The sequence below is a fragment of the Haliaeetus leucocephalus genome, unplaced genomic scaffold (assembly GCF_000737465.1).
Source record: "Haliaeetus leucocephalus isolate CR32 unplaced genomic scaffold, Haliaeetus_leucocephalus-4.0 Scaffold195, whole genome shotgun sequence".
Lineage (NCBI taxonomy): Eukaryota > Metazoa > Chordata > Aves > Accipitriformes > Accipitridae > Haliaeetus > Haliaeetus leucocephalus.
The window spans coordinates 3,104,096-3,126,629 of record NW_010972631.1 but is presented as its reverse complement, the minus strand read 5'-3'; the positions used below and the strand labels follow the sequence as shown (position 1 = coordinate 3,126,629).

At 40.0% G+C, this 22,534-nt stretch overlaps 1 protein-coding gene across 1 annotated transcript in view; it reads right to left on the bottom strand.

Moving 5' to 3' along the window:
* CEP162 (centrosomal protein 162kDa) overlaps positions 1 to 13,221 on the bottom strand; it is a 47,396-nt gene extending 34,175 nt beyond the window's left edge. The window contains exons 1-4 of the mRNA XM_010565735.1: positions 13,058 to 13,221; positions 12,004 to 12,089; positions 11,053 to 11,143; positions 5,883 to 6,021 (exon numbers count right to left, since the gene is read on the bottom strand). Coding sequence (XP_010564037.1) covers positions 5,883 to 6,021; positions 11,053 to 11,112 — 199 coding nt within the window. The 5' untranslated portion in view covers positions 11,113 to 11,143; positions 12,004 to 12,089; positions 13,058 to 13,221. The remainder of the gene's footprint in view (positions 1 to 5,882; positions 6,022 to 11,052; positions 11,144 to 12,003; positions 12,090 to 13,057) is intronic.
* Between the last annotated feature and the right edge of the window lie 9,313 nt (positions 13,222 to 22,534).

Sequence of the window (22,534 nt, the reverse complement as noted above, 5' to 3'; positions counted from 1 at the left end):
TATAAAATACAGTAGATTTGTTACCCTCAGAATTGTCTGGACTGTCAGAAGCGAGGCTTCCTTCTTCTTTGTTTAAGTTCAAATCTCTCTTGTCCTTATGAAATTTTTCCAGCATTTTGAATTTAGACAAAGCCTTGCTGCGAGATGCACTGAAGGAAGCTTTAGGGGCAACTACTTTTAAGTGTACACAAACATTTATAAGTTTTTATACATAATGGACAGGGAATAAAGAGAAAAATAAGATGTGAGATTGCAAATTGACACTTCTGAAAGTAATGCAGTTCAGCTTCTTGTAGACTGAATTATCTATAGTTTTCCAGCTATAACTAAAAATTAAAGTTAATACTTATAACTTCTGAGAATAAAACTCTTTTTTCCCCCTCTTTTTTATTTTAAAAAAGACAAATTCCTTCTTGCTCCACGTATACCTTGCATTCAAATACACTGTCCTAGGAGCTCAATACATTACCAGAAAACAAAGAAAACTAGTAAAACTACTTCAACAATAAAAGAAGTTTTGTACAACTTTTGAAAGAAAGCATCTAGATCGGTTCACAAAAAAGTGGAAAAACATAGGTACATAAATGTGAATTACTACTGTTTTATCACTGTCCGGTACAAGAACTGCAGGTTGTTTGCTCAAACCCTTGTGAGGACTCGCTTAGCAGCAAATACAACCAAACACCTTCCACTCACATTAGTAGAATTAAGTTTTAGATAACAGTACCTATGCTGAAAACTCTGCTCTCTCATGATACTTAGCTGATAGTCACACTGCACACTTTATATACCTTAGGCTAGCCAGATGCACTGTAGTAGACTTTTCCTTGTTCAAATTGTCAGGGTTGAGGGGGCTTCTAAATTGGCTAATTCAGAGAAAACTCTTAGTTACAGGTCTTTTGAATTTACCTTGATACAAAAGAGAGCAAGAGTAGTCTAGGGGATCAGGCCAAGTACTTCTGCTTCTAGAAAAGGGACTATGGGGTATGTGACCAGAAGCTAACACAACTCAGAAACATCCAAGATGACTAAAAGAAGCTGGTGAGAATATGGCAGGTGCATTGCAAAAGAGAAATGGTATGAAATCCATTCTGATACAGTGCATGGGTCCTTTATTCCCTCATCTCATGTCCAAGTCCACTAGTGAGGCATCACTTCTCTAGATTTATATTCTCCCACATTTACTGCAAAACTAAAAGTGTTGACAGCATGCCTTCCATTGTAAATTATACAAACACCTGATGCCTTTTAAAACAGTAATTTGAAACAACTACAAAAGTCCTCCTATTGCTTATATTTCAAATATTAAGCCTAATTTGAGAAACAGATTCAGTTTTAGTGTTTATCTCCCAGACCGAGATGCTTTATAGCTATTCTATGCAAATGATGCTTATGAAAACACGGCAGCATATACACTCTAGAAAACTAACATAGGGAAATGTTCTATAGGCTACATAGCAGGTCACCAACATGATCTAAAGACCAAGTGCCAAATATTTCTTTGTCATGACTCTCCAAAATATTATTGATCTGCTTGAAGTTAACACCAAAGCCACACTTAAACTACTACATACAAGTTAATGGCTATTGTCATATACACAAAGTATTTAATGGATCAACGTTTATAACTCTTAATTAGGAGTTTCTCTTCAGATAGCATAAAAAGTGACTTCACATAAAATGTTGAATCTGAAGTTACACTGACTAAAATAATCCTGCAGATTAAACAACTTAGTTTGTCATTATTACACCAATTGTACTGTTTCCATTCCAGGGGCAGCATGCACAGAGCAGCCTACTGGTCAACAGAGAGAAAAGAATCACATCAACAGAAAATAATTAGAATACTTATCTGACTGCAGTCTTTGAAATTGAACAAGTAGAACAGTGAATATTAATATTTCTTGAGTATGAAATACAGAAAGCGTACGAGATTTTTCTGTTTACTAAACATACTGATTTTTGTTTAGATTTTCAAAGTTATTCCCCTACACACACTGGCTTACATTCAATACTGTCTGTCCTACTACATCACTACAGGTAGTGATGTATGATGGAACAACAAGTGAGCAAAAGTTCACACAGTTATTAGTTTATTCTGGAAATGACAAATGAAGTAAGTGGCAGCTTGCTTTCAGTGACAACACATCAAATGGATGATTGCAAAGGATTTTCTACAGGAAATGCACTAGTAATACAAAGCTGATATTGAATAAATATAACAAAACCTATTTAATCAAATACCAGACTGGGAATCTGAATGGGGACTCTTTTGTTCACTATTTTCCGCTATTTCAGCATGGCTTTCCATCAGTTTCTTCTCTTTTCTCAGTTTAACAAATCTTGTTTGAAAATCTTGAAAAGTAAGACAAACAGCAAGAACAGACAGGCAAGCAAGACAGGACAGGAATTCTTATTAACCAATTTCTTTTCATCATTTAAATGACAAAAGTAGAAAGGACATGAGTTAGTGGTAGGTCTTTAAGCTGTCAAATAGGGAAGACAATATTCTGAATCACAGTTTGCACATTTCAGTTTAAAGCTGAAGAACAAAGAGTTCAAACATGCCTTGAATAACAAGTTGAGTTATTTTAAAATGTACTTTATACTTCTCAGCCAAATGAGCAGAAATGGTCTACACTGTTTACCATTAATTTACAAAACCAAGTGAAAACAGGCTATTAGTTTAAATCTCTACCTATTTCCTGGCACTCCTGTAACAAGATGCCTTGGAAAAAACAATCAGGCAACAAATACATGTATAGCATATATTTAGTCTTCCAGTCATCTCCCTGTGTCTTTCAAGAAAGCATGATATAGATACCAAAGTAATGCAAAATGAAAACCTCAAACTGGAAACAACTTATCAGCTTGATGTGTTAGTATTATTAGTATTCTATTATTTGTAATGCAGTGCCGCACTGTAGGTAGAGGTAAGATTTATACATTTACATAAGTTTGATTCATGATGACAAAACACTTAAAAAATAATAATTCTATTAGCTGACAGCCTGTTAACAAAGTCCTGTCTGCAACTAGTGTTGTGGTTCAAGCCTAGAAGAACACACAAGGCTCTCCACAAAATTTCAAAGCATGCCAATGTTACGCTTTTCAGAAATTAAATTCGGCTTATCTCCGTATTTATTATCATCACAGCAATATCATATTTTTTTCGCAGGACAATTATTTTGCTATGTAGGGCACATTTAATAACCTTATAAAAAGCAACAAATCTAAATCATCATCTTCTCAGTCATTCCATGCAGTAACTTCTGTTGCAACGCTGCTGTGCCTTCATCCATTATTAATACATCTGAGCAACATACTACACAACATACAACTGCTGAAGAATATTAGATCTGGCAAAAATGTATTTGACAAAGTACTTGGAAGCATGCAAGACAAACAGAGAGACACACAGAGGAAAAAAGGAGCAGTTCTAGAAGCCTAGCCACACTGAATTCCTTACAGTCACCTGACCTGCCATTTTAAAGCACTGCAAGTATATCTACATGAACTAAAATCATAGCATAGTTTGTAGTGTGTACACACATGTATAAATCCCCCTTCATGTGTGGGATTCATCATTCTCAGTTATAGCCACGTAAAAGTTACCTACTTTTGCAGCTGCAGAAGAAAACTCAGTTTATACTGAAGGCGGCCAAGTTGGCCTCTGCAAATGGCTCTCTTTTGTCTCCAAGTTAATTGCCCTACAACTAGACTTTAGTTAGCAGAATGGCATTCATCATAGTACAGATTGCTTCTGTGCTGTGCAGTTCCTAATCTATCACAGCACATGTCAATACAACTGCTACCATTTGCAAGTGTCCAGTGTGACAAATACAGCCCTTTCCTCATGGGATGACACAACAAAGAGCTCTGCTTCATGCCACAGAGCTATCGTCTTCTTGCCAAGACAGAACCTGGAAAGCCCTCTGGTAAAACTTAAAGGCCTCTCTGCTTGCCAGTATTAAAGTACTAGGTGGCATATGGCTTACTGCGTGTGTCCCACAAGCGTGGAATTCTATGCAGAGAGTGATGACGGAGATGTAGATGAAATAAAACTAAATCTGGCTGGCAAAAATGGTGCTTGGGGAAGAATTCAGTGCACAGATCTAGCATATTTGCCCCATGTTCTTGTATTCTCAGTTTTACTATGTCCAACTGCCAAGACATGTTGGACCTTTGGCTCAAAAAGCATTACACACAGATTACTTTCAACTCCTGCCAAAACAATCCAGCTTCTCATCAAGAGTATGAATATGAACAAGATAGCTTCTTTCGCAAGTAAATAGATTCCATACTGGCAAAACTGAGTAGGTTCACCTTCTGAATGTTTTCCTGTTAACGGAGAAGCTTTTTTTAAAAGACACCTTAAAAAGTTTACCAGAACTCTCTTTTTATTTTATACCTCAATAAACTGCAGATCAGCATGTTTCAGCTCTAATAGCTTTACCTCTGGTTAAACTACACTGCTGATAAGATATTCTTAATTTAAAAACTAAAAGTGGTAGAATTGGTGTGGATGGGAACAACTTGGTACAATCACATTAATTCTTCTGATTCTGCTTTGCATTGTACTTAACCTATACAAGCACTGTTCTCTAAAACTTGTCATCACCCTGCCTTTCAAGTACCTGTTCCAGTGCTTTTTGGTTTAAGCAGCATGAGAAGCATCAAAGTGCTTTATGGGTTGCCTCAAGCATCTCAGAAAAACCATGGAAGAATGCTGAACTTCTGAAGTCACCTGAAAATTTTCTTTGATAGTACGTAGAAAAAGGAGGTCATGCTAACCGCTTAATTCTCACATTTTACCCAGCAAGAACACTCTGTCCTTCCATTTTTTCAAAAGCTGCAAGGAAATCATAATATCTCATAACTACCTGATAGGAACTCTCTCATATCCATCTGAGTTTTCCAGCAACATCTTAAAAGGACAGAGACAGATAAGCAGTCCAGACGACACCTGTTAGGGTTATGCCTAAATGGCACAACTGCTAACTAAGATTTGACTCCTAACTATGACAACACTGACAGAAAGAGCTACGCTTAAAATTGGAGACTACCAGCAGTATCTTAACTCTGTCACATGAAAAACTGGTTTCTGGAACTTTCTGTTAAGCTCCATTTGTAAGTTACAAAAATCATGAAAATAAGAAGCCACCAATTACTACAAGAACAAGAGGCAATCACCCTGTGGAAACTAACTACTCGTAGGCTTTACTACTGAAAAATAAAACAATGAAGAAATGGAAAACTAGAGGTGGAAAGCTTGCAAACAATAATATATTTTCTTTCAGAACTATGTGACCAAGTCAATATTGAACTAGCAATCATGTCATCACAGCCCTTTTCCCCTTAAGCCATGGTTCTTGGCAAGGAAAATGTTGAGAATACTGACAGACATCTTTGAACCAGCTGCTGTTGAAAAGTTTTTCTGTGCTTCCCCAACCTATTACAAATGTTTTAACTAGCATAAGATCAGACAAATTGGTCTTTTCCCTCTCCAGTTTTGAAAACAGAAATCTGTAAAAAGTCCGTATAAGGAACAGGTTGGTTACAAAACACACCTACAAATATTTCAGCAGAATTCATATGTTACTTTTTCTAATTATCTTACTATTTATACTGTTTACTCTTTACAAGTTTTAATAACTTGAAAGCTACAGGAAAAAACAGTAGAAAGCTTGCTTACAGCTTGAATACAATCCCTTTTAAAAAAACACAATTACATTTGAGTTTTATACTTTAGAAACTTGCATTGTAATGTTCTAAAGCACTTGAGTGGCATCAACTTAATCTGAAACCAGGCCTACATGAAGTATGAGAAAGAACTAGCCTGACCCCCTGTGGCCAAAAATTTGCAAAACTACATTATTTACCACTATCATCCAAATCTTCCTCAGATATCCACCATGGCACTGAATCCTTTTTCTTCGTTTCTTTTTTCCTGGGTTGTCCCAATGTCTCAAGAATGCTGGATTTTTTCTTTGAATTTCCAAGTGAATCATCTGAAAGAGACTGAGTCAATTGCATACAAGATTAAATACAGCTTTACATTTTCACATTGCTAACTGTCTTTCAGCCACTCAGTCCTGGACTTCTGAGTTCAGATGCCTCTCTTTACTCCCCACTGTCTGCCTTTTTTGTATATGCATGACAAAGTTGAGTAAGAAACAATAACAATATTCATGTGGCATAATACTGTATATTATAACAACCCCACTGCCAGAATCTGGGTATGTTAAAAGTTAACTGCTTAGTAGAGTAAATGTTCAAATAAACAGCATAATCAGCTCTTTTTCAGTTAGTTACAACATATAAGAACCAAAATCCCGACTACATCCCTGAAGAGAATGAAGTAGAACAGAAACAGTTTTGCCTTAGCCTTCCTTTGTACATGAACAACACTATTAATATTCTAAAAATAAACCTTCACAAGCAACATTCTAGCAAATCAGATTTCAGAAATTAATTTCATACTTTGTGTTCATGGACATTAATAGAAATGCCAGAGCCATTCCTACCCAACTCTGTGTATTAAGCTTTCATATGTGCTAGTTACCCATGCCGATTTTGACTGATGGCTTAAATCAATGGAGAAAAAAAGTCTATGAGTATGAACATCCTATGAATTTAAGTTACCGAAGAGTAATGGGAGGGAAAAGACCTACAGACACTTCATAAGACAGCATCACTTTTTTTTAAGTGATGCTGCTTTTTTTAAAAAAAAACAACTAATCTCTGCTCTTTTCCTTTAATAAAGCTCTTTGTGGCTTACAGCAGGCTTAGAGCCACAATTAGCTTTCCAGACATTGAACAAGGAAATATATTCATTAAGCTAGCACTCTGAAATCTTATGTGCTATGTATTCTTTGTACTTAAACTCAGTAAACATGGGGTTAAGGGCAATGACATACATTTTATTTTTATCTAATGTTTTAGCCATAATTGTTGAAACCAATTGTCCTGAAGTGTCTTAAAGAACACTGTGAACAGAGTTAGCAAAAGCCATAAAGCATAAGAAACAAAGAATTCACATATGAAATGCATCATATGGAAAAATTTCAAAAGCTTCACTTTCGTAATAGTCACAAATAAGAAAATGTGATAATATAAACAGAATACTAGAGGCAACAGGACTGTGAGTACTTAATATGTAAAACACAAGAGGGTATTTTATCAAAACAAGCCTCTGCAGTCCATTGCCTGATCCTATTGCATAAAAAGCACTACCATAAAAGCCTACCTTTACTACATATCTAACGCTTCAATTTATATGGGCCTAACAAGAAAATCCATAAATCAAATGCCAATTATCCAAAACTACCATTTCAGAAAATAAAGAATTATAAGAAAATAATATTCTTATAAATATCACTGGCCAATAACATCTTCAGAGCTTAGAGTTTCACTTGAGAAAACTAAATGCCTGTCATACAGTCTCAGAAAGAAAATTTAAGTGCTCTGAGCCTTGCACTTTAATAAAACACAATTTTAATAAATTATGAAACTGCTAGACAACAGGATGTATTGCAATTTCTTTAAGTTGGCTCAGTGACATAGAACAAACCAGCTTTACATTCTTAATAAATGTCCTATAAATAACAACTTCCTTACACGAGTCACAACACGAGTACTAGTGCCATTGTCCCCAAAGGTCGGACTGCCTCCTGCTAGCTAGAAGTACTAACAGGTGCTTGATGCAAGCTCTGTTATCGCTTGCTGTTTCTTTTATGACTAACGGTACCCTCTACTCTGCAAGCAGAACTTCAGTGATGCTTGTACTCCTTAGAGTATTGTAACTAAAGAAACTGAAACTCCCACAGGTTGTTCTCAAGTTCTGGAAACTTTCTATGTCCAGCCATCTTGTCAACTGCAGACAGTAAAGTTGCAGCAGCTGGGAAAGAAATGCTGACACAAAAATACTAGTGCATTTTTCCCAACATGTCAGTTGTCTCAACAGTGAAACTTACAGATTTTTTTCTTCCTTTGAAAAAATGTAAATAAATTAGTCAATCAACTTTTTGGACCAGTAATGGCTTTTCAGTGCCACTAAGTGGCACTGATTTCTTCCTTCCCCTCCTCTATAAAACAGCCTGTCAGCCTTTCAGGAGCACAGACACAGGGTGGGGGGAGGATGGGGGGGAAGAAGTGTCAGTTGTTTAATCTCAACTTAAATAAAAGCCCAAAGAGTCAGTTTTAAGAACTGGGACAACTACATGGCACATAATCAGCTTACCACCTCCTATACACATGAAGGAACTTAAGTAAATAGGTAATACAGAATTGGATCTGAAACACTTGGACTTTCATGACCAGTTATCCTCATTATTTTACAAAACAAGTCTTTTTCAATGAAACAAGTCTACTCCAAATTATATTTTTAGTACAAAATAATATGTTAATATATCTGATCTTTTAATAAAAATTAAAAATGTTTTTCAAACATGGTTTAATGTGTAGTGTTACTCTTCCAGGTGCTATACTACAGATTTCAATAAAGTTGGTGTAGCCTTTCCATTTGAAAGTCTTCCTTCTCAGCTGTCCATGAATATCAAGTAGAATGCAAATCAGCCTAGAAGACTAGAAGAAGACAATGGCTTTTTCATAACTTTGCTTTGCTTGAAGTGTCATCAAAAAAGGAGTTAATTGAAGCACTGTGTATTAGAAAGAGCTCCTCACGTTGCATGTCCCAAGGGAACTTCACAGCCAACACTCTGAAAACCTAGGAGCTATACCAATATGACAGATGACGCTTAAGGGAAATTAAAGTGACAATAGGGGAAGCACGCTAAAGCAAGATATTGGTGGTGGGGAGTGGAAGGATCACAGGCACACAGACAATGGAGGAGGAAGAGAAGAATCATGGATGACAACAGGCTGTTCTGGCAAGGGGTTGGGAATAAGCATGACCATGCAGAGGAATTGTTAAAAGACCTACCCTACATGCAGTAATTGTTAATGCACATTGTGTTTCCTTCTGTTTAATGATAAAAGGCTAGAAAAACCTCTTCACTGATAGGTTTTAAAGTTCAGTGCATATGCCAAAAGACTTAGTTTAATCCTATTAGACCTGCATCATCCAACTGTATATACAGTCTTGCTTTTAACTTTGTATGTTTTAATCGCTAACATACATACAACCCTCCCAATAAAGGCAGTTTCACTAACTATGAGTTATTTAAAAGGAAAAAACCATCTTGCTCCATTTCTTTTCTGAAAGATTTGCTTAAACAATATTAAGTCTTCCTCAAACTACTAAGAAACAGTTTTTGCTATTCCCTCCCCCACTGTTACACTCTCAACACAAACATCACCTACGCAGCAATTTCAAACAATGGAGCACACCAGTTTCTCATCTTTCTAACAATAAAAGGCTGCACACTTTATAAAAAACAAAAGCAAAGGGAGGGACATAACAGAAGATGCATGCGTATAAAGTAAGAGAGTAGATAATGTCATTGTTTAGGTCTGTATCTAGCTGGCAAAACAAAACAATGCATATTTTTAACGATTGGAGTGGCAGTATATGTGTTTAAGCAAGCTTAAACACTTTACATACAGTGTTAATTGTTTTTTATCATTTCAAAGTAAGACATGAGTTGTTAAAAGTTACGTTCTCTGGAACACACCAAATACCACTTAGAGTAATTCAATACAGCTATTTTGACTTTTTTCTAACTTGAGCATTCTCAGTGTGGGCAATAGCTGAGGAGCAAGGAGAGCATGTCAAATGAGGAACAAAATACTAGAAGCGATCATATGCAGAGTTTTGACAGATGCACAAAATAAAAGAATAAACCTGTTTCTCTTCCCCAGAGCAACTCCCTTCATAACAATAGTAAGTAAAGAACTTTTGACAGAAATGCAGAGCCTAATTTTCTATTTTTACTAACATTAGTAATTTCAGTGAATTCAAGAATTTTAACTCAATTACATCATCAAATTTAAGTTATTTGTGAACCATACATTTCAGATGGCATTTTGGTTTTCTATTCTCTCAATTTAGTATTGCTCAGTGAAGTTACATTTACTCTGTATCTGTAAAAATACCTCAAAAGCTGCATGGTCAAGGCAGAGTTACAGACCTACCTGGAAAAGCTAAAATCTTCTTGAAAAGAAGCTTCTGGTTACTACAGATCTTTACTACACAGTACAAAGTGCAATTTTTATATAATCTAGCACCTACATTTTTCACAAGTAATCAAATTGTAGCACAGCCTCTACATCAAAAAAACTTTAAACATACATTACATATAACAAGAGACCCCAAGAATATTCTCTGCCATGATCAGCGACACTTATAGCCAGTAACAGAATCTAGTAAAGTCCTTATGTATGCGGTATTTACACCTTAGGGTTACCACGCTGCCCTCTGGTATATCAGACACACAAATTCTGAAATTACAGGTCTATTTACAGTGAAAAAAACATACCAAGTTAGGGCATTTGGACCATGTCTGATAACGGTTAGCTTAAGTCACAACTCGCAGACTTGTATGATTTTGCCTGTACTCAAAATCATCGAGCACCATGAGGAATAAAAGGAATTGAATTAAAACTCTCTAATCACTACAACATACTTTATTTTGTTAGGATTAATACCAGAATTTTTAAATAGAATTCAGTGAAATTAGGTATTGCACAGAAAAATAAGGAAATTCTTAAAAAATAGCTTATGCCTACATCCAGGAAAAGTTTTTTATCTCATTTTCAATTATATATCAGTCTGAAGCTTCTGCTACTAAATAACACACACAATCAAATTGAAACAAAAATCAAGAAGCAAGGGCTTTCTGAAGATACAACCTAGCAGTGACAAAAAATTTATTTAATCACAAAACTGTTCTCTTGATTTCAATATAGCAAAATAGTATGAATTAAGTTTAGCAATGAAGTTAAGACCCTGCAAAAGACCCACACCTAAGACAGCTATGTCAATTATGTGATAAAAGCACAGCTGCAACTTCCATTTCATATTATTCCATACTCAATTTTTGCCCTGTATTTTAATAGGGAAAAGGGATGTGACCTTGCTCTGAAACATACCTCTTTCAGAAACTCTTCAAACTGCTCATCTAAATCTTCTTTTGAAAATCGATGAGCCATAATCTGCAACTGGATGTTACCTTCCAAACAACTGAGTTTAAAAACGAAGATTTAAAATGAAAATAAAGTTAATTAAAAGCATTCTGAAATTAGAAGTGCCTAGTGATTTGCTGCTTTCTGGAGAGCTATAAGCAAAAAAAAAAATCTCAAGAGATGCCAAATTTCATTCCTCCCACCCCTAATCTAAATTATTTACTGAATGAGACAATCAATGCAAACATACCTGGATTACCCAAATTCCTTATGATCAAAATACTCATTTCCAAAACAACAGTTTCAGCATTTAAGCTTTGAGGGATAAATAACATATGATTCTCTTCACCATCTTTACATTTTTCTTCAAAAGACAGCTCTCTTAGCTACGCATAATTAAGCATTTTGTCAATGATCAAACAAGAATCCGCTGCAGTAATACTTCCCCTCCATGTTAAGGGCTTTTAACTCCTTTCTATGTTTCTTCTCCAAAACTGGAGACATCTGGCATTATAAGTTTTGTTTCATAGTCTCTGCCGTGCTTAGGACTCAGTAAACAACAAAAACATGGAAGTCTTTTAAGATTAGAGGATGACATTTGGTTTGATCTGTCCTGACACAGAAAGCCAAAGGCACTTGCCCCTCTCCCATTCCCAAAAGTCTGAGTTGACTTCTCAGGTATAAAATATGGCCGGCCCCCCCCAAAACACTACAAAGCTTTTGTATATCACACTGCTCAACGCATATGGCTACCTTCAAAATTGCATACGTATAGCAGCATTAAACTACCCTAGCATCCTCCTAGCTGAGAAGTGCTATGTAAACATAAAAGGGCTAAACATTTGCAGAAATGCTCTTACCATTAAATAAAACTTCTCCCAATATGGAGCCCTCTCAGTACACAGGACTGTTACCTACCTAGTAAATTGATTTTGACAGGCGAGTTGTGACAACTGCTTCCTGCTTTCACTCCTTATTCATCCATAGACCACCCAACACTTTGGCTTTGGCAGTTAAAAAAAAAAAAAAAAAAGTTATAGCAGACTGCCCAGACTTTGAATTGAGTAGGATATCCTTATGTAAGCACTTGGACAATATCTCTGAAAACACGGTAAGAAGATTAAGAATGTTACCTCTCATGACACACATAATCCAGTGTCCTTTTATACTTTTACATCAAAGAACACTAGATGCTAAACGTTAGGTGCTTTAACAGTTTACTAGCTGTGCCAACTACTTCAGCAAGCAGAGAATACTTAATTCCAGCCTTACCAGAAAAACAAACTGATTCTTCTGACATCACCTGTACTTGTCTACCTTATAATTACAGCTTTTATAAAAACTAACCGTATAAAACTTTATTTTTCAAAAGGACAACAAATATGTCGGACAATTTCCCTAACAGAAGATTACAGACAAACATTACCCTTACCAAATACAGCCATACCTTTAGAACCGGAGGCTCGCAAATGACTTTGTACATAAAACAGAGAAGTCACTTGCTGGGGTATTTGCTATAACACAGTGCGGAAAGCCGAAGTTTTGGGAAGATATGGCTAAACCACAGGGCTGAAGGAAAGCTTCTACAGCCTAACACGTTTCAGGTAATCTTTTAACCACCCCAGCGCTAGGACCAGCCGTCACCCGGTCCTCCTCCAGCTTCCCCTAAAGCAGACGCCGAGCTGGCACAGGCGGCGGCCGGGCAGCAGCCCTGGGGCCGGCGGCCCGCGCTCCTCCCAACCCCAGCCGCGACTCCCCGGCTCTCGTCCGGCCGGGAGGAAGGAGGGAGGGAGAAGAGCAGCCCCCGACGGGGCACCGCCAGGCCGAGCCGGCGGGTGGGGCTCGGCTCCGCGGCCCGAGGGGACGCTCCAGAGAGCGGCGGGGGACCGAGGAGGAAGCGGCTCAGAGCCGAGCGCTACCCTGAGGGCGGGCGGCCCGACCGCTGCCCTGCCTCGGGGCGCCGGCACCGTACCTGGCCCGCGTCGGGCCCCTCTCCGTCATGGCCGCCTCCCTCGCCGGCGGCGCGGTTGCCTAGGAAACCCTCCCGGCCACCGTACCGCCCGCCAAAACTGACCGCGGGGCGGCGCGTCACGTGATCCCCCCCAATCCACCCGGCTTTCCTCTCTCCCCCGGCCGGCGCCGCGGGTGGAAGACACGTGGCGGGGGAAAACGGGGGGGGGGGGTCCGGCGGCCATTACTACCGTGGCAAAGGTAACCTCCCCTCGGCTTGGCCAGGTCCAGTCCGGTCCGGTCCGTCCGGCGCGGCTTGGAGGCGGAAGTCGCCGCGCGGTGACGTGGGGGAGCGGCGGCGGCGGCACGCGCCGGGCGTTGGGGAGCGGCGCCCCCTACCGGGCGGCGGGAAAGGGGCCGCGTCCGCCGTGAGAAGGAGGTCGCGCCGGGATAACGCGGCGGCCGGCGAGGCCCCGCCCCCCCCTCCCCGCACCTGCCTCCGGGGCTGCCAGCGGGGCGGGGGGAGGTCGCTGCCGGCCCCGGGGGCTGCTCCGACCCGTCCCGTCCCATCCCGTCCCGTCCCCCACTCCTCCTCAGGGACGGGCTCGGGGCCCGCTGGGCGGGAGCGGAGGTACGGGACGCGGCGTTGGTGGCCCGGCCCGGCCCGGCCCGTCGTCCCCTTCCCCGGGCCGCTGTCGGTTCTGCTGAGGTTGTCGCGCTCTTTCTGTCCCCTGATCTCTAGGAGCTGCGCGGGGTAAAGCGGGGGGGATTACAATAGAATTCGGTTTATTTCTCCAGCCGGTGGCGATGCGAGGCCGGCGCAGAGGACCACCCCTGCTCCTGTTCGGGAAGCCTGCGTTGCCACCTGCAACTGAGGTCTCTTCGTCACGTTTCTGAGGCAAGCGCTTCTCCGGGAGTCCTTCAGCTAGCTGATCTTCTGGAAAAGCAAGATGGAAAGAGTTAATCGCTTCCCCTAATGCAGAGGTCAAAACCAAACTCATCCCTTATCGCTCTTACGCAGAAATTCCCTTCTAAAGCTTTTCTAACGTTTCAGCCTCAGATGTCGGCTGCTGTGCTTTTAACGCATTTTGGAACATCTCTGCAAATGTTTAAAATAATGCGGAGAAATTAATGACCCCTGTTTCCCTGACCGCTGTCTCTCAAATAACCACAGAACAATTGCAGTCTGTGCTTGCATGTGCTCTCCAGCTAGGGTCTGTCAGTTGTGTTTGTTGTGAGAGTCACGTTGCTTTAGGAATTTTTACGCCAGCATTTAGTAAATGGCAAAATAAAACAAGCTCACTTAAGAATACAAATGAACGTTGTTCACACACGCGCACACACACGTTTTGATTCTCTGTTGGGCAGACTTGGAATGAAAAGATTTTGAAAGAAAGTTTTCTTCGGTGAGTGTTGGATACTCATTGCAAGTGAGAAACTAGTTAAAATCCTGTTACTGTCTCTCATTTCCTGTTAGCTTGAGAGATAAAGACCGTGCTTCCAATATGGCCTTTATGTATCCCAGATTTTTTTATGCAAGTATACATTACAGTTTAAATTCATCAAAGCAAAGAAATGCAGGCTCTATATTTTCCACCCAAGTCTATAGGATTTACTTTGCTAAAGGTGCTGCAGTGCTTCTTTCAATCAGAATGGAGTATTATATTTTCATTTGCAAAGTATGGGTCATGCATTTCGTCTTTGTGCTCAACTTCTGCTGCTGTCTATGGGAAATGTGGGAGCTGATCAAGGACAGGATGCCCACATAAACTAATATACTAGAACAATTTGTTAAGCGTGACAGCCTACTGCTGGTGAAAACATCAGTTTCCAGCGTTTGCTCTTTTCTCTCATCTCATGAAAAAGCATGGAGCGAGGCATGAGCATTTAAAGAGAAATATGGAAATGAAGGGATGTCAGTCTGATGCTGCATGCCTTGATCCTGCTCAGATTTAAGCCAATGCAAATTTTGCTGTTAACTTCAAAGCAATAGCTGTGACATCATTCATTGATCATGAGAGTTACTTCATATATAATCAAATAATCACATCAAGGGCTCAATCCTGCAAGCTGCTAAAAAACTGTTGCACATTGAAGCCTTTCTGTTTGGAGAAATATGTTCAAAGAGGCTTGTACAAAGTATAGAAAAATGTGTGGAGTGATCAATGCTGTTAGAAACCTCAGTGCCCATATGGGAAGGAAAAAAACCCAAACCACTCTTGATGACTGTGGTGGAGAGGAGGCATTGCCTGGTGTTGAAATGTCATCCAGTGCATTCAAATAACATGCACAATAGCCACTTGAAAGATTTTCATTTCCTTCTAATGCCAACCAGTTGGAGCAGTTTTCTCAAGAGCTCTTGACAGTGGAGCTGAAAAAACGGAGAGCAGGGCTAGCCATGAATTTCAGCCAGGAACGTGGCAATTTGGGCGGCAATGCTAATAAAGCAGAAAGGCGGTCACAAATTCTGAAATAGATCCTGCTGGACAGAGCCCCAAATTATAAGGTAAAATTCTGGCTCTGCTGACATGGGTGGGAAGCCTTTGTTGACTTCTGTGAAACAAGATTTTGCTGCTGTAGTCGTTGGCTTCTCATTTAAATGTGTGGCATGTGTACACTTAACACATTTTTTTTCTCCAGGTTGCTAAAATATAAGGCTTCATGTATTAGAGTAATAATTTCAAACAATTAATGGTGAAATTAAAAGGGATAAAATATCCATACTTTTGTTTTTGCTCATCTCATTTCAGATTCGTATAATCCATAGATGTCAATGGGGAAAAAGACATCAAATAAAAAAAGAAACAAAATGTCTGCCACATCCACTTTGGCTGAGGCATTGCATTAGATAGTATTTCAGTACTGAACTTGCAAATATGTGAAATATGAGATTATGATAACAAATATTGAGCCATATTCTTGATTATGTTTTTTTAAAGGTTAACAGTTTCATACTGAATGAAAAGCAAACAAACACTGGTGAATTAAGAAGTTAAAACTGCATTCTCTGTGCATGCCCACTGTGATAATACTTCCTTACATGACTATGCAATAAAACCCCTTTCCAGTATACACATCAGAAAAAGGAAGAGCCTTCCATAAAAGTACAAGTTGCACAGAAAATGGAAAAATTATGTGGAACTGTATTTTGTGTGAGAGAAAACAGTGGTCTGTCATTGTTAAATTAGGATTTGTTATAGTTCACCTAACTATAATTTCAGTTTAAAAGATAATTTTTAATACTTTCACTTTTGTTTCACTGCAGGTCTTATTTTGTTCCGCCACTGATTAGCTGTAGTCCTGAGATCCCGAGGGCCAAATTTATGGTCGACTGTGTTACGGTAGCTAGCCTGAACTCAGCTTAGCATCTCACCCGCTGGGTCTTTTCCATCATGCAGTTTCTCCATGGGCTGAGAACTAAATTCTGCGTCATGTTTCAAATTATTCCAGAGGCTTAGACCTGTTGCTAATCTTCTGCTTCACGCTTGCATCTGTTGAATGGAGCTGCAGGTTTAGAAGCTGGGTTGTCATGTTGCTGGCCATTTCCCAGTTTCTGGAAGTTAGACATGCACCGTTTCACAGACTTTTTGAAAACGGATCATCCCTTTGGCTCATTTGTGTAAATGCTTAGTTGCCTTAATGTTGTGCCCTGTGCTGCCAACTTTTCAGTTCCTCTGGAAGAGGGGTGTTGCAAAGTTGCTGTAATTACTGGCTGCAGGAGTAAACCCTTCCCCATCATAGAGAAAACTGTGCTATCACCAGCAAATATAACCAGTTAAAATTTCCTTCAAGAGGTTAAATGTTTGCAGTCAATAATTATAGCTGCTTCTCACTCTCTCAACTTAGAAGAAGTGCATTTGCCAACATTTAATGCTGCTTTTTCTTCCATTTCAAGATTCTCTGTAAACTTGTTAGGAAACTTTGCTCTGCTGTGTAATCCAGCCACTAGAGCAAGATTCCTCCTGTTACGAGCTTTCATTTTTGACAAATCCTGGGAAAATTATTGTGCAAAGATAGATACAAACATGGCTGCTTTGACCAACTGTAGCACATTTGAACTAGCCTAATGATCCTGTCCCATGCCTACTGCTGGTCCTTCTTTGCCAGTGAAAATTCTCAGTGCTTGGCATCGGGCGACACACCTATGACTCCTACTCCACATGGGGACTGGAGAAACAACTTGGGTCGCTCTCACCACAAAGTCGTTTGAACTGGAAACCCTCATCTGCCATGAATATTCTCCTTTGTATATAGAAAGTTTTATAATAAATTTTTCTCTTTGTGTGAAGACACACCCTGTATCTTCAGTTCAGAAAAAAACTAAGGTAAATATTTTTATAAAAAATTCTTAGTAGCTTAGAAAAGATTAAACTCAGAAAACTCAGCAAAGAAAAATTAAGTGTTCTGATTTATTCAAATTTTTCAGATCAGTAAAACCTCTCGTTAATCCTGACAACATATCTGCTTAACACTGGCAAGAATATTAGCTTTGCATTTCAGTTTTTCTCTTGGTTATTTTTAGTTCTTCTGAAGCCTGGGAAATAAGAAATATAACCGCTTTGAACAGTCTGAAAGAGCCAACTCTAGCAGGGCCTCTGAATCTGATTAGATAAAACAACAAAGAGGTTCTGTTAGGGCAGAGGCAGGAAGAACTAAGGTGGGTGGCAATATCTGTCATAACTCAGGGGAAATGTAGCCTCAAAGCACTCAAAAGTGGGTGAAAAAAATAACATAAGCAATAGACAACTTTCCCACATCTTGGGTCACTCTCCAAATGCAGTTTGAAGAATTTTCTCTGCACTCAACTTTTTTTTTTTAAATTTTTTTTATTTTTAAACTACAATAAACAGCACATGCATGTGTGTTTATCTTAAAAAGCTAATTTAGGGGAACATCGTTTCTCTGCAGAGAAATATCCGAAAAAGCGCAGTATGGCAAGTGCGATTACATTTGTCAGTACAGAAACAGCATAAGATCTCAAGTGATAGATTTGGAATTTTCAACATTTTCCTCTGAAAGTAAGCTAGCTTTAGGATTGCCACAGGAGATTTCTCCCTAAAATACAGCGAGTCATAACATCACCTTTTACCCTACTGGCCAAAAAAGGATGTAACTGTTCTGTTTAGTGCAACTGGGAGGTCTTCAGGTTTTTGGGGGGTTGATTTAAAAATGATCTTTTATTGGAGTGGTGGGAACATGGAACACCCACTTGGCCAAGGATCGTGCTTCCCTACTTTTAGTGCAGGATGCTTATTTTGCGTTGGAGTCTCTGCTGAAGTGAAGAGGTAGAAAGAGAGATTTGTGCGTCCTCTCAGGAAGATCAGTCAAAATGTTTTCAAAGTTGGCTGCAGCTGAGGAACATGGTGCTTGTTCCTCGTACGGAGGCGTATGAGACCAGTCCCTCCAACGTGTCTTTTACCTGCATGTAACTGCTGGCATTTCTCCGGTAACTCTAGGTCTGTCTTCCCCAGGACAGATGTGGGACATAGCGGCAGGTGCATACAAGTATAACTGGTGCTAATCCGACAGCAGTTTGTTATTGTTCCAGTGCTTCAGCCCCCCGTGCCGGGCTGAGGGCTTCCAGCATCCTTGCGTGGCTCTTTGCACTGAAATGGAGCAGTGGAGCTGTAAGCACCAGAGTTCAAGCTTGATGGGCAGGGTCTACTCGACTCTTGGGGGCTTCTGGCAAAAGGCTTGTAATTATGCTGCTGAGGTAATAATTTCATTAAGCAGTTAGTTATGGGACAAGATTGTCTTCTGGCTTGAAAGGTCATTACTTTGTTAATGAATCACTTGCTTTGCCATATACTAGCCTACATTTTTAGAAAGAAAATTTGGAATGACCATTGATTTATTTGCCAGGAGTTTGATTTAACTTTTAAACCAATAATGTATTCCACAGTTTTTCTGACTTCACGTCTGCTATAAACAGTATTCCTGTGAACCAAGTGGCTTGTTAGTGGTATTTCTATGGCATTTTCAGCAGGCTAAAGGTAGTTACAGTGTGCATTTGGACAGGAGAGCTGGAGTGTGACATTTTTCCCACTTACCCTTTTCCTCAAGCTTTTTTTCTCATTATAATTTCATCCTAAGCTAATCTGCTCCACATTTTTTATTTTCTTTGAAATCATGCTGTGAGGTTCAGCCTCACAATCCTGCACAGGGTATTGAGCATCAGGTCTTAAAAGCTGAGGGGACAAAATCAGATCCTTGCCAGGAATTGTTGCCTATAGAAGCTCTGCTACACCGGCTGATCCATGGACTGCCCAGCTGAACGTGTAGGAAGCCCTTTTCCCCCAGTGAATGGAAAAAAGGTAGGTGACTGCACATGGATACCCTTTTTTGTCTTTGGCCGGTGAAGGAATAAACCCCCCCAGAACTCAGGTTCACACGTAATAACAAAAACCCTGGGATGCGTTAACCGGTATCGGTGGGGGGGACGGGGTGAGTATTACAAGTCTGTTCTCTGTGTGAAGCAAGTTCACGTGTCTGTCAATTTAATGTAGCTGTCTCACTTGTCATCCTCTTGCTCATGGAGACGCAGGGCCTAGTCCCATGCTGTTTGTACAGATGCTGTTAGTACAGAGCCGGGGGATGGGGAAGTCAGAGAAATCTGAGGTCTCCTTCTCTACAGCCACATCCCCAGCACTGCTGGGGGCCGTTTCAGCTGGGTGCAGATCCCTCACCTCCAACACATCTATAGCATGCTGCCTTTGTTGCCCGGTGCTGGCAGCGCTTGACAAGGAGGTCTCAATTCTCCACCAGGGAAAACAACCTTTCTGGAGTCAGCACGTGTCCTCCTCTTCGGTATATTTTTTCATACCTGGAAATAAAGATAATCTAAACTGATGTTCTGTGTACAGAAAACAAGAGCCAGCCACCTAGGTACTATGGAAAGGAAAACCTCACCACTCTGAAACTCTCAAATGCGGACAGGCAGAAGATTTATTTTATTTTTTTTTTTTTCAGAAACAGTGCTTTAGGTAGGGATACAACCTGTCATTACTTAGAGATTTCCAGCAGCTGAACAGTTGGTGTCTGTCTGCCACCCACCTAGTACCAAAATTCCACCAAGAGATCTGCTTGTTGAAGGACTAAAATGGTCCTTAAAGCTTAGCCTCAAAGGACTATGACACCTGCTTTCCCGTGTCTTCTCTTTCTCTTCATATCTACCCCACTAATCGCCTATTAGCTCCTAAGGTACCAGAAGTAAACACCAGCAGCCCCAAGGTTCAGACAGTGTATATTAAGACCTGTGAAAACTGCCTTTTGCAAGCATTTGTCTGGAAAATAATACCTAGATTAAGGATTTAAAACCCAGTGAGGTTCTTTGTTGTTTCAGGCTTCTGGGAAGTGGTCATTTTCTTAACGTGATAAGAAACTGAAACGCTTTCAAAGAAAAGACACTTAGATGTGTGGCCTGCGTGGATTAGTAAGACTGGAAGCTGCTGTTCCATGAATCCCTTAATCGCAACAAACCTTCCCTGGTGAGCTGCTATATTTACTTAATAGAATATTAAGCTACAATTTTTACATAAATACTAAAGGTATTTAGGTGTCACTGTTTTCTTGAAGTGTAATAATATTTGATTTGATTTGATTTAATTTAAGTTTGGATAAGCTTGGACTTTTTGTTAATTTCCTCCACTCTGAAGGATAAAATAGGCCGGTGCGAAAGCCTTTTAAGATTCAACAATATTGTTTAAGCATGGCATCTGCAACTAATAATAAAGACTATGAAACTTTGAATGAAAAAAAATTCTAATTATCATGGCAACGGGAAGATGGTTGACTCATCTTCGGCAGTTTGGATTACATGTGTGGGATTGTGTTTTGGATGGAGCACTCCAGAATAGCAACACTCCATCAAAAACACAGTCGTGCACCTGTACTCCAAATGGCTGAATAAGGCAAAACACATGTCATCCGAACACTGTGAATCAAATTAAAAAAAGAAAAGAAAAGAAAAGAAAGCTGGAAGAGAAATAAAGACAAGCACCATAACATTGGTGTTTGTGAAGACTTGTTTCTCTAAAGCTCCCTGAGTGATTTATTTATCGCTAAACCTCTGTTCGCAAGCCATGTTTGATTTTGCTTGATGCTGATATAGACACTGCAACCGGATCTTATGGAAAGGGCTGCCAGCAACTGTTTGATCCTGATAAATTACAACAACAGGCACAATTTGCAATGAGAAGCTATTGCTGCTTCTCGCCCTAATGTGCAATGAGGTTTGAAACATGGTGGGCCAAAATTCTCCTTACCTGGTGGCCCCCTCAGACCACTTACAGAGGAGCGTAAGAGAGCCATTGAGCAGAAGAAAATTACATTCGCAGCAAGAGCCAGGCCTGATTTCATATCAAAGGTGAACGTATATGTGTATGTGTATCTGCCTGCACCTGGAGTGAAAGAGATCTTGCAGGGAAACGAGGTACAAGAAGAGTGTATAATCCACATGTTTGGGAACATGTGCGTTTGCTGAGCAGCCCATTGCCCCGGTTCCTTCTACATGTGCACACACACACCAACAACCCCTCCTCCCCCAACATTTATGCCTGCGACACATATGTGTTGTGAATATTGAAGTATTTGCTTTGGAAAGTTAATTGATGACTGGCTGCTTATTTGATCTTCACAGTGTCGAGTTCAAAACGTAATAAGCGATAAAAAACACCCAATAGTTGGACATGGAAAGAGGTGCAAATTCAGAAGGGGATGTGACCCCCCTGCGTATTTTCTTTGCAGTAGCATTCCCAGACACCTGCCCCTGATTTCAGAAATGTATACAAGCCACAGTCCACACCCAGGAGAGTCAAGCTGGATTTCTTGAGATATTTCATTGCCTAGAAGCTTTTGATAATCCCCTCAGATGCTTTTTTGCTTTTTTAGTGGACTTTGAGTCTAATCAGATCAACATACACATTCTTACTGATGTGCTAAGAGTAGCTGCCCTGGAGGCCAATGTTAGTACTCCAAAAAAAGATACATACTAAAGAATGAAGTGGAGTGAAAGGGGTGTTGCAGGGAAAAGAGGAACAAGAAAAAGGTATCAACTACATGTTTAGAAACCTGTGTGTTCTCTGAGCAGCTCATATTGCTGGTGCCTCCTGCAGGGAAGTGTACAAGGGCAAAAAAGACAATTTAACACACTTTCGCTAGTGAAATGTTGAGACAGGCTTCAGAAAGTCTCTAGGAGTAGTGGTCACATTCAGTGACTCTGAAGGATTGTTACTAGACTTCTGAAGGACTGTAATGCACCTTTCCTAAAACTTGGGAAGCGTTCAATGAACCAAGACTGTACTGTAGCTCTTGCCCAACCTCATCTTCTGTTAGTCGTCTCATCCAGCTGCTTCAGGCTCCCATGGCATGTGCCCAGAGAGGATCAGGAGAAGTTTTTCTCTATTCACAGCATGATTCTCCCTCACCCCAACATGTATGCACACTTGCATATGAACAGCAGAAGCTGTCCCCAGTTCTCCTATATCCACAAACCCAATTT